Source organism: Callospermophilus lateralis, chromosome 5 (assembly GCF_048772815.1).
Source record: "Callospermophilus lateralis isolate mCalLat2 chromosome 5, mCalLat2.hap1, whole genome shotgun sequence".
In the NCBI taxonomy this organism is placed as follows: Eukaryota; Metazoa; Chordata; class Mammalia; order Rodentia; family Sciuridae; genus Callospermophilus; species Callospermophilus lateralis.
In genome coordinates this window covers 120,364,396-120,376,774 of record NC_135309.1, presented here as the reverse complement: position 1 = coordinate 120,376,774, position 12,379 = coordinate 120,364,396, and the positions used below count along the sequence as shown (strand labels likewise).

General features: G+C 36.2%; 1 protein-coding gene across 4 annotated transcripts in view; it reads right to left on the bottom strand.

Moving 5' to 3' along the window:
- The window catches only part of Pde4d (phosphodiesterase 4D), a 1,049,725-nt gene that overhangs the window by 311,028 nt on the left and 726,318 nt on the right, over positions 1 to 12,379 (bottom strand). The window contains exon 1 of one of the 4 annotated variants that reach the window (XM_076857259.2): positions 7,063 to 7,241. The exons of the other annotated variants lie outside the window; for them this stretch is intronic. Within the exon in view, the coding sequence (XP_076713374.1) occupies positions 7,063 to 7,151 (89 nt within the window). The 5' untranslated portion in view covers positions 7,152 to 7,241. Of the gene's footprint in view, positions 1 to 7,062; positions 7,242 to 12,379 lie in introns of those variants that run through there. 4 annotated transcript variants of the gene reach the window in all.

The window sequence follows — 12,379 nt, the reverse complement described above, 5'->3', positions numbered from 1 at the left end:
CTCCATCTGCAAAAAGTGGGTCCCCAATATTCCCCTTGCTATCTTTCTGAAGGTATTGAATTAGATGTGATTCGGACTAAAGTAGGGGCTGAGGAACTGTAGCAAAGATTTCCATAGAAGCACACAGACTGGGTGTTCTTGCTTTGGCCAAGAGAATCCTCAGGTTCCTACAACTTTTAACCTTTTTCCCATGAATGTGGCACAAGAAAGTAGAGTGTCCCCACACTAGTCAGAGATCTGAAAACAGCATCTAGTCCTTAATTCAATATATATACACCAGACACTCATTCTGTCCAGACATCCTTCTAGGCCATCCTCAGGTGTGGGGGAATACCAAAAATCACTACCAAGGCATAGCTTACCTTTTGCCATTCATAAGAGCTAGTATTTATTTTAGTGTTGTCTGTGCACCAGGCACTTTATGTGACCAAAATACTTAATCCTCACAAAACCATGTTTTGCAGACATACGAGGCACATGAAGGTAAGTAACTTGCCCGTTGTCTCATAACTGTAAGTATGATGTGGAAATTTAAACTCAGCAGTGTGGCTCTAAAGCCAGGCAGCTCTCAGCTTCTTCTGTACACCACATTTCCCAGGTGAGATTGTATGTATGTTCAAGGTACTTACAAGATAACTAAGTCTGCTGGATTTTTATGCTTCTATAACTAAGAGTGGTCCCAATGATGCCAGTTAAACTCCTAAAGCTATTTGACAAAAGGAGCCTCATAAAATTCATGAAATGATAAAGAAAACTTGGAAAAGTTTCTTTCTTTCCTTCCCTCCCTTCCATCCTTTATCCCTTTCTTCTTATTTTTACGTAAGAAATATCTTGGAGGTTGGGCATGTTGCTCACTTGCAGCATGGCTGAGGCCCTGAGTTCAACAGCACTGACAAAAAACCAAAAACACAGCTTGAATTTTGATGCTTAAAGCTACTTTCAGCTATTAATAATTAGACTTGAAGATAATTTAGGTATTTTTAGTGTGTTTATATTTTAATTGATTACGTCACTGTATTTTCTATATTAAATTACAAGGTGTTCTTTCTTCAGAGAAAGATTCTGAGTGGAACAGAGGAAGACAACAAGCCTATTAGAATCGAACCTCCCATGATGGAACCCTCCTTGTGGAGTGACAAGAGGGCTTTCTCAGGAAACCCGAGGTAGAAGAGGAACTGTGTAGTGGTCCAGGCTCTAGGGCAGTCTGCCCGGGTTCATCCTTGGGCACCTTTCTTATGCTCTGCCTAGCTTCCTCACTGGTAAATAGTGACACTGCTAGACCCACTACCCAGCGCTGCTCTGGAGGATGGCCTGCAGGAGACAGTGTGTGCACAGCACCTGGAACACTGTGTGGTAACACAAAGAAGCTCTTCTTATTCTTGATACAGACTTTCTGACCACATATGTGGCCTTTGTCCCCTGAATCTCCCTCGATCATTTGACAGTAATTGTTTCTATCCTCTCCACTTTCCCTAAAGAATAGAACGAGATAAGTGTGGTGGCGAGGACACTGCAAACAATAGATAACACACATGTTCCACCTGGAAAAATTTAACAACTAAAGAAATGCTGTGCAAAAAGATACTTGTGGTACTTAGAAAGTTATATCCTAGTATATTGATTCATGCGTGGCACTCATTCCAGTTCTAAGATGTGGGATCTGTCCAGCGTTTTCTAGTGGACACTGGGAGGTTTGATTCAACCTCTTGTGGTGTCCCTACTGAGGTTTTGGTAGAAGCAAAGAAGCAACAGCTCTGAGACCACACTGTGCTGTTCACCCTATTTATATCCTCTACTAAAAATCTCCAGCTCAAATTTACAGATTTCAGTCTAACTTTCTTAGAGATGATTTAAGACAATTTAGATATTTTGAAGCTAATATTGCTTTTTAAAAACTTCCTAATTTTTTATTCCTTTTAAATGTACATGACAGTAGAGTATATTTGGACATATTATACACACATGGAATAAAACTCATTCCAATTAGGATCCCATTCTTGTGTTTGTACATAATGTGGAGTTACACTGGTTGTGTATTCATTTACGAGCAAAGAAAAGTTATAAACAATTCTTTATACTGTCTTTTCTATTCCCTCTTCCCCTCCCTTCCCTTCATTCCCCTTTGTCTAATCTAATAAACTTCTATTCTTCCCCTATATACTCTCTCTGATTGTGGGTTAGCATCCACATATCAAGAGAGAACATTCGGTCTCTCTGGTCCTTTGAAACTGGCTTATTAGCATGATATTTTTCAGTTCCATCCATTTGCCAGGAAATGCCATATTTCATTCTTTATGACTGAATAACATTCCACTGATTTCTTCAATAATACTTCTAAAGCACAAGAAGTAAAATCAATAATCAAGTAATGGGATGGCATGAAACTAAAAATCTTCTTCACGATAAAGGAAGCAATCAAAAACATGAAGAGAGAGCCTACAGAATGGGAAAAAAATATTTGCCATCTGCACTTCAGAACATTAATCTCCAGGATATACAAAAAACTCAAAAAACTTAACACCAAAACCTAAATATCCCAATCAATAGATGGGCAAAGGAACTGAACAGACAGTTCACAGAAGAAGAAATACAATTGATCAACAAGTATACGAAAAAAAAATGCTCAACATCTCTAGCAATTAGAGAAATACAAATTAAAATTACACTGAGATTACATCTCACTCTAGTCAGAACAGCAATTATCAAGAATACAACTAACAATAAATATTGGCAAGGATGAGGGGGAGAAAGATACACTCATATATTGTTGGTGGGACTGCAATGCAAATTGGTGCAACCCCTCCGGAAAGCAGTATGGAGATTCCTGAGAAAACTTGAATGGAACCACCATTTGACTCAGTTATCCCATTCTTCAGTCTATACCCAAAAGGCTTAAAGTCAGCATTCTACAGTGATGCAGCCATATAAAGGCTTATAGCAGCTCAATGCACAATAGCCAAGTTATGGAAACAATCCAAGTACCCTTCAAGAGATGAGCGGATAAAGAAAATGAGGCATACATATGTCAATATTGCTTTTTCTCTTCTCACTGCCAGAAAATCATTTGTGCCACCTTCAGAGTGTCTGCTTTGACTCTGTGTCCCACTGGAAAATGTTACTCATTCCCCCAACTGCAAGTGGTACAAGCATGTTCAAAACACCTAAGGAATCACCAACTTAGCAGCTCTGCTAAAAAACTGGGGAGGAAAAGATGTTGACACAATTTGCAAAAATGAGGTTGGGAGATTTTCTGAGCATTTCAATTTTATTGTGCATCTCATGACCCCTCTTAGTATAAGAGGTGAGAAACTAGAAGACACTTTCTGTTTCTGGTCCCTGGGATGCTATGGAATCATCTCTGTTCTACATTTAGATGTACCCTGGAAGTTTTTTTTCTCTATTTGCATAGCACCCACCCCATAGTCACAATGAAAAAAAAATGCCCTTTGAATATCCCTCTTTTGAGAAGACACAAAGCAGAAAGTTCACAATTGGAAGACAGGAACAGCTTTAGAGGAGTAAATTCTGTTCAATGTTTTCTTAAACATTTTGACTTTTTTGGTTGTTTGTTTTTGTGCTTCCCAGATCACATTTTCCCCCATTTTTTTTTTCTTGGTGCTATATTTAAACCACAAATACAATTCACTGACATTGTTTTCTGAGCATGTCAGTCTCATCTCTCTCCTCTGAGACAGATACTCACTCAGGTGGCTCTTTAAACATGTATCTTGGTGACCAATCAGTGATTTGTCCTTCACAACAGCCCTCAGCTTTGTGAGAAGAGCCCAGCTCTACCAGTGAAGCCAGCACTTAAACATAGTTGACTCTCCACTCTACAGAAGAAAATAGGATTTTTCATTATGAAGCCCTCCCCCCAAGCCCTCCACGCCTTTTCCTTTCCTATCCTCTCTCTTTCTCTCTTTTCTTCTATTTCTGCATCAAACCAAAATAACTTGTAAGCTGTATATAAATAAATAAGCTATATATAAACTTGGCTTCTTAAAAATACATATTTTACTAACAAAAGAAGAAAACTTGTCATTGCTGAAAAGCAACTTTCGTATCTACTTTTGGCATTACATTACTGTCAAATTTTGATTTTCTTAGGAGCCAACACTCACCAAATATATATGTTATGTTATCACTTTACCAAGTCAGACCCTTTGAATTTCATATCTGATAGACTTGGCTTTTCTTTAGCCTGAACATTAATGAGGGGAAAGCACTGCCAAAGAAAAATATTCCAGTTTACAGTTAAGTGCACCAACAATATCATGCATGAATACACTTTTGAAATTCAAAGAAAATGACACTATTCTAGGTACATTCTATTTTACAAAATATAACATATCGTTCTTAAGCAAAAAAAAAAAAAAAAAAAAAAAAATCTTAAATGGGAGAAATCCAATGAGGAAATGTTGGTTAATGTCCAGTTCTTTCAGTTGCTTCAACAGTGGAATCACATCCAAAGCCTTGCAAAGGTCAAGATTAGCTTAAGTTACTTTCATGTTTTAAAGGATCTTGTATATTAAAAAGGAAATGAACAAATACAAAAAGACGGTTGTAAAATCAGAGGGCATTTTAAGTATTCACATGAAATTCTTTAGTGCATCTAATTCCAGCAATGTTATGCAATAAAACTGCTATTCAGAAGGTCATTATCACATTTAAATGTATGTGCATGTGCATGCTTGTGTGTGTGGGTGTGTGTGCATCTACATTTATACATGGACTCATATTGCATTTAGGTGTTATGGTATGATAAAAATGTATATAGGTAAATGATAAACATATTTTTCATTATTTCCAGCATGTTGCTATGGCTGAATGCATAATATCTTTTGGGAGGTGAGACCCCTCTGGAAAGGTGAGACCAGGAAGCTCAAAGATTTCCTATCTCCCTTACCTATCATTCAGTTATTGACCTGGGATAGGCATCACCATATTAACAAGTTGGCCATAGCAATAAAGACATAATACAGTCATTCCAGATAAGAGAGTTTAGCAGAATGCTCCATCAAAGTAGGCCTTAATGACATTCCTGTTGTATGTAAGGGAGTTCCTGACCCCAAAGTGTTGGCAGTCCAACTGGGAAGATAACACCAGATTCAGAACAATAAAAACAGTATGTGTAAATAATCAAAATAAATATTTTGCAGGCAATTAAGATTTGAGTGAAGAGGAAATAAGCAAGGAATGAAGTCTCCCAAGTTTGGGTCAACAATGGCTACTTGAGACATCATCCTTACCACTTAATCTTGTTGCAAATGAAGCTTGTCATTAAATATATGAGAAACTAACTCATCCTTAGCTGCACCAGTGCATGTATTTTGGGAAGGGCTAGAGCTTGAACAGAAAAGAAAACTTTTTCACCAAAACAAAAAGGCAAGATTCATAATATGTTTGTGAATCACACGGAACTTAAAATCTGTACTGCTTGGTATTTTTCAGATTCTTTAATATTGATTTTACTCCATGTATCAGTTATTTAATTACGATTCTAGGAAACTGGCTATTAGATCTCAGTGATGAGGAGAGCTTAGAAGCCACAATCCATTGAAAATATACACAGTAATACTATTAAATCTTTGATGATAAGTTCTCAGCATATAGCTTAGTTCATAAGAATGAAATGCAATTAATAAACATGAAAATCATATACAGTAGAGTGCAAAGCATACAGTAGGCATATGATTTCTAATATTCAACCAAATTTCATAGTTATAACAAATTAATATAATAAAATGACACTTATTTTGCTCTAAAATGGAAATAAATGGAAGTACTATTTATACCTTTAGCTGGCAATTCATGTTTACTATCTGTTGTCAAAGTTTGTGTATTGTTACTAGTGAATTTTATAATTTGATTTCTCTTTCAGTTCTCTAAAAAAATTACAATGGTACTATCTTCCTTAATGTTTAAAGTAAATAAATCTTATGACTTCTTTTTCTTCTCCTCCTTCTCCTTCTTTTCTTCCAGAGCTGGGAATTGAACCTCATGCATGCTAGGCAAGTATTCTATCACTGAGCCACATTCCGAGCCCTTATGATTTATGTTAATCCAAATTTTTAATGTTTTCTGTGCAGACAAATCAGAACACATTTTAATTAAAATCTAGTGTATACCTCTACATGGGACTGGCAGTTTCTATATTACTATATTTGGTCTAAATAAAAAAGATCTGTTCTACTGTCATGTATATCTAAACAGAACAAATTTTTAAAAAGGTCTATTCTTGCGAGTATGCAAAGAATTTCACTTCTATTTACTGTTACTGAAATAGCTACCAGTAATATTGACTTATCAATAAGAAACACAAAATCATGAAGAGGCAATATTTTCCTTATAAATATCTAGAACACCCAAGCAAAAGAAGAAGTCAGAGGTTTTTTGGGTTTTTTTTTTCTTTCTTACTATTTATTTGGTTAAAATAAGCTAAACTTTGATATAGAACAAAGCCATTGACAATTTATTGAAGGCACAGGGTTGAGACTTTTCACATAATTTCCAGAGAAATCTTTGGAAACAAAACATTAACAAAGTATTTATTTAGAACTTATGATATCTAATTCTGTTGAATAAGATTAAAACTCTGAATTATCACTTAGAGGTGGGTTCACCTTTTCCACGTGAACATGCTCTGGAACACCCAAACAACAGTATAGTAATTGTTTTTGCCATTGTTTGTTCATTCAATGAAAGAAGAACCCTTTCCTAAATATTGATAGAGTTAATTAATATGACCACTTTGATTATATCAACGTACTAGGCAAGTTAGTACATTTGTTCTTCCAGATCACAATAATGTAATATGAATGCTAGTTTCTAAGTTTACCATTTAACTCTCAGAATAAGCTTTTAGAGCTGGTCAACTTCCTTTTACTTCAGCAGGTTTGTACATAGCCCTGACTATTTGAAGGTTCAATATACCTTAGATCTTATTTCATATAGTGGCAATTTAACCAACCTATGATCTAAATCATAAGGCAAAGGTTTATTTGCAAGGGGCCTAAAGCAGATAAAAAATCCTTTCTAGCTACAGAAAGGAAAGCACGGTACCTGTAGGATTTTGAGAAATGAAATCTTGATTTAGCTCTTGGAGATGGTCCTGGTACTGTGGCTCCCAGAGGATCCCAAACAAACGCCATTTGGAAAGAGGGTGCCAAGATCCACAGCAACAGCAGGAAGTCAGAGCTGGTGCAGGGCCCTGGGGCTGGAGGGCCCCGCAGGGAGCAGGAGGCACTTGTGGCTGAGTGAGGGCATTTCTTCTTGTGTGGTGGTATGCGTTGACAGAGAGGTGGCAGGCTGGCTGAGGCAGGGCTAGAAGGGACGCCAGGACTTCCTGCTGCATGACACTTGCCCTTTGCGACAGAGCTTGCTTCACTTGGACTTTATCTCAATATTAATGTGAGAAACACTCCCATGAAAAAATTTTTAAAAATATTGTCCTGATTAAACAACATAGTTACATGCCACTCCTGAAAAGCACAACACACACACACACACACACACACACACACCACACACACACACACACACACACACACAAACACACACACACACACACATGAACACTCATGAGAGGAGGTATGACTGAAGTCTTTGAAGTTTCACACTAAGTGTGAATATTTAAAAACTGTAAACTCAGGGTTCTGTTGAAAAAATAAATAAATATAGGACTAAGACTGGGAAATTGAACAAAGATTTCTAAATTTCACACATTCAGCTGCCAAATATTATTTTCCTTATTGCAACTTGTCTTAGAAACATGGAAGAACATAATTATTGGCAAACTTTCTGCAAAGGTTTTAATTGTTTTGAAAATACCAGTGTCTCCCTGCAAGTCAGTGTGAGAAGAAAACAGTCAGATCACTTTCAAAGTGTTTGGCAGCTTCTCCCTCCAGGAGATGCTGTGTCACCTTGGAGGGTGAATTGTAATGCAATGACTTTGACAACAAAAATCAATTTTCTTGTCCATTTTCTATTCCCTAGAAACATTTCTTAACTCTCTGGTAAATCCCTTAAAACAACCTTTCTTCAAATTAAATAAATGATGAAAGCCAAAGAGAGTCCTTTGCATGTTTTATGAGTCTAGCCACATCTCAGAGAGGCATATATTTCAAGATATCGTACTCGAGGAGTCAAAGGATCCCAATGCCGTCATCAGCCCCCACCAGCAAGTGGCATTTAATGTTAACAGTGCAGCATAATTCCATCAGTCCCTGTCCAAACACTGCCCCGCCAGTGACCTCCACTGTAAACCAAGGCAGAGCTCCTTTTCCAGGATAAGATTAGAGAGGCATGGAGTGCCCAAGAGTGAATTTAACCCACTCTGCGCTGGAAAAAACTGTCCAAGACATGAGCTCAATGAACACTGCTATACATGCTAAATTTCGAGACCCCTAAAACTCAATCTGTCTCTTATAGACTAAAGGGGATTGGAACGTTTATGTCATTTCAATAAAAGATGAAGACCTTAAACATCATGCTTAATTTCACAACAGCATCCAGCACTTCAGGGGTTTTTGAGAATGCTATGGGCTCTGTATCAGCTTTGGGGATGAGTAATAGAAAACATTTTTACAGTTTCACCTCTTTGTTATCTGACGTATGGGCTCCCAGAGAGTGGGTGAGTGAGAACTGCCCTGAACAGCAACAGCCTTGGAGGAGCTGAGAGTTCAAAAATAAACACATTCTCTCAGACTCAACTTGCAATATTTTTTATGCTCCACAAACTGCCTTTTGGCTTTTGTGTAGGATTGGTGCCTATACTTAAGCAATCTGCCCCTCTTGTGTATGAACTTCTCCTCTCAGCAGTTCACTCCTGTAGAACTACTGAATTTCCACTTTGGGTCAGCTCTTACACAATGCAAACATTCCTAGCAGAATTAACACATTGGTGTTTAGTTAACAACTCCTGTTTAGGGAATGACTTTATCTTAGACTAAAGGCAGACAGTGTAAGACAACTGGTCAAGTGGGTAAAAAGGGGAGGAGCCCTGAGGGCTGCCGGCAGGGTAGACTGATGTGGAGGGAAGGGGAGAACAGAGCCCCAGGGGAGCAGTGGGGTGGTATTGGCATCTCAGGAAAATAGCCAGATTTTGCTCTATCCAGTGATGTTTTAAATTTTGTAAGTGAAATGGCATCACTGGTATCTGACAGTGAAAGCTACAGTCCATATAGACAACTTTCAAGTCTGAAAAATACTACTTTTATTGTTAAACTAGTTTCCCATCCAGGCTAACCCAAGCAATGAATATTTTCACTCATGATTGTCTATGTCTCTTTATCAATTTATATTCTAAAAGAATGCCCTGTTAATTAACATCTAATTAAAAATATATAAGGGCATGATAATAATCCAGGATGATGCTACTAAAGAATGCACATTTTTGAAAATTGTACAAGAAAGGAGAAGCAAATTTATATTTTTTAATTATTGCCAAAATAGTTCTTGAATAGTTAAGCAAGATGAAAAAAAATGAAAATGTGTGAACTTATCAATAGAAAAATGAAAACTTTAGCCCTTTATCCTAATATGAATGGAATAAAGACATTAAAAAGGTCTGCCCATGTTAATGTTATTTTTCCTTAAAAATCACTTACTGCCTCCTCATTTCTTCTGTACAGTTATACATAACCTCTCTTAGTTTATAGGCATTGATGAGGTTATTTTAATAAGCAACTTATTTCTGAGATTCATCATGAACAAAGATTTGATTTCAAATGTAAATTTCAATACTGTTTCAAAGGACTAGCTAGAAACTTTCACAGATATAAGCATTTAAATAATCAGAAAAAATATCTTTTCAAAAAATTAAGTAAGATGTTTTCTAGGATGAACCTTTGCTGTCATTTATATCTCAACCAGCTATTTATAGCTATTACTCCACAGTTATAAGTGCAGAAAAGGGTTAAATAGAAATCTCTTCAATATTTTAATTTCTGTCACTTTATTAAGGACTTATTGTTCCAAAATAATTTTAGTAAAAACATGACTAAATGGCAAGGGGTAAGACTTTATCTCTGAGAAAAAGTCTTTTTTACAAGTTGAAAATTAAACCTACATCCCAGAGAAACAAGATTCTGAGATCTGAACACTGCAGCATCCAGCCGATATGCCACATCATTCCTCACCTTCTAAAACCTCAACAAAATGCCACCTCCTGCCAATAACAGATCTTATGTTCTGCTGAGCTCTAAATAAGGCATCTTTTTTGCCTCTTGACTATTTCTGTGATTTGGTATCCAAGATTCCAGATGTTACAAATGATAGATTGAGGTTTTAGTGTCTGACACAGAAACTCAGAATTTCCTTCATAGGAGATAGCTACTATAAATTAAATTGAAGCTCTCAAATTTTAAAGTGAGAGAATTTAAGCAGAATTCACATAGGAATTCATTTACTTACACAGCGGCCACTAACTGACAGGCACAAGGATGGATGAGTGTGTAGGGGGTAAGCTAATCTTCAGAGAAAAAAAAAAGTTACATTAGTGGGGTTTCGTTATGTTGAAATACATTGCCTCAGGAAACCAGAAAAGGCAGATAGATGGGTTTCAGGATAATGCTATATTTTGAAATAGTTGCTGGTCACAAACTCAAAGTCAGTAAATGTTAACATGGAAGAAAATGATAGACTACTATTTATGAGCTTCATCTGATGAGAGAGAGTATCATTCTAATAATTCTATTTTCAGAGTGATCCATTGCAAAAGAGTTTGATGAAAGAGAGATTGACAGCTGAATTTGTGCACTTCTCAAAACTAACATTCTTTGAGTACCAGTCATGTTGTTTTTTTTAAAGTCCTTTTTATTACACTAACATTAAATTATAATTCAGCTATAGTTTATATAATCAGCTATTTATTTCTACAAATGGATGTCCTACAAAATAATGCTAGCATTTTCTTTGCATTGTTTTCAGATATATGTTCTAAACCTTATGTGAGTCTACTTGACTGAGTGGTCAATTATCCCATGTTCTGAAATGAGGGACACTTATTTTATGTCCTGGAATGCAGTGGAGTATTTAAAAAGTAGAAGGTACCCTGCAGTCTTGAGGCCATTAAGAAGCATGCACATGGCTTTAAGTAACTGTAAACATATTCTTCTTACTCTTATATGTCCCAAGACACAGACAGAAATAAATTTAATTCAAGCTAAAGTCATTAAGAAATAAAATGAAAAACCAGCAAAAGACAAGCTTAAACATACAAAGAAAAGATCAACAAATTTGTGGAGTGTGAGTCAAATGTTTTTATCCACTTAAGTATATAGAAAACAGGTGTACAAACAAACAAAAAATTTACTACACACTAAAAATTAAACAGGTTAAACCTTTTCTATTCAATAAGGCAATGGGGCTCCTAAATACTTGGATAAATGAGGTTGAAGGAAAGAAATGGGAGGGAAGGAAATAATTTTGATGTTTATTAAGTATCTATAAAGTAATTCACAAAGTCTTGGGAATTTTTCTGACTATGCAGTGGGAAATATCTCTAGAATAAAATGCTTTAAATGTTTTGAAATTAATCTGAGCTAATTACTTGAGATAAATAACTTGATTTAAAAAAAAATGTATGTGAAAAGTCTTTGGGGATCAGTAGTTTTCTGATTGTGTAATTCCCCATATGTGACTATTTTCAGAGTCAGAAAAATTCTTTCTTTCCAAGATTGTATTCATGAATATGGTATGATAACAAAACAAAACAAAATCCTCCTTAGTTATTGGAAGGTGGGTGAAAGGGTGACTACGGGATTTCATCTGGAGAGCCTCCTCCCGCCTTGAAGCCTTCCTGGCTTCTCTAGACCATATGCTTTCTCCACAGCACTCTGAACTTCTTCTTGGACATTTCACCATTGAAAAATAAAAACCACAATCATGTTTGTTTAATAAATGAATATATCAAGATTCTCAGGGATTCATTCAAATAAGATGCATCACCAGGGTTATATTCTTTTATGTACCTCAATAGGGACAAAAGATCTCACCACAGATAACTCGGGTCCAATTATTTAATTTCTTTTTCCTTAGATGCTCCTTCAGAAAAAGCCAAGACTGTTGCAATAAATAAGAAAATAGCAAAACCAGAAAAACCACAGTTATCAATCTGACCAAATGAATTAGTGGCCTGAATCCAAATAATTTTTATTTTAAAATATAGCATCATTGGTCAAACATTCAGGACAGCACTGATAGAGGAGATCAGAGATTAGGGCCACAGTTATGCCATGAACATGCCATATGACCTTGAGCACTGGTGGTCGACCTTGCTGAGTTTCAGTCTTACCCACTTGGTTCTCATTTGAGAACCATCGCAAAGAGTTTTTTGAGAGAAATGAACACAGCAATTTATATAAAATCATTCTGAAAA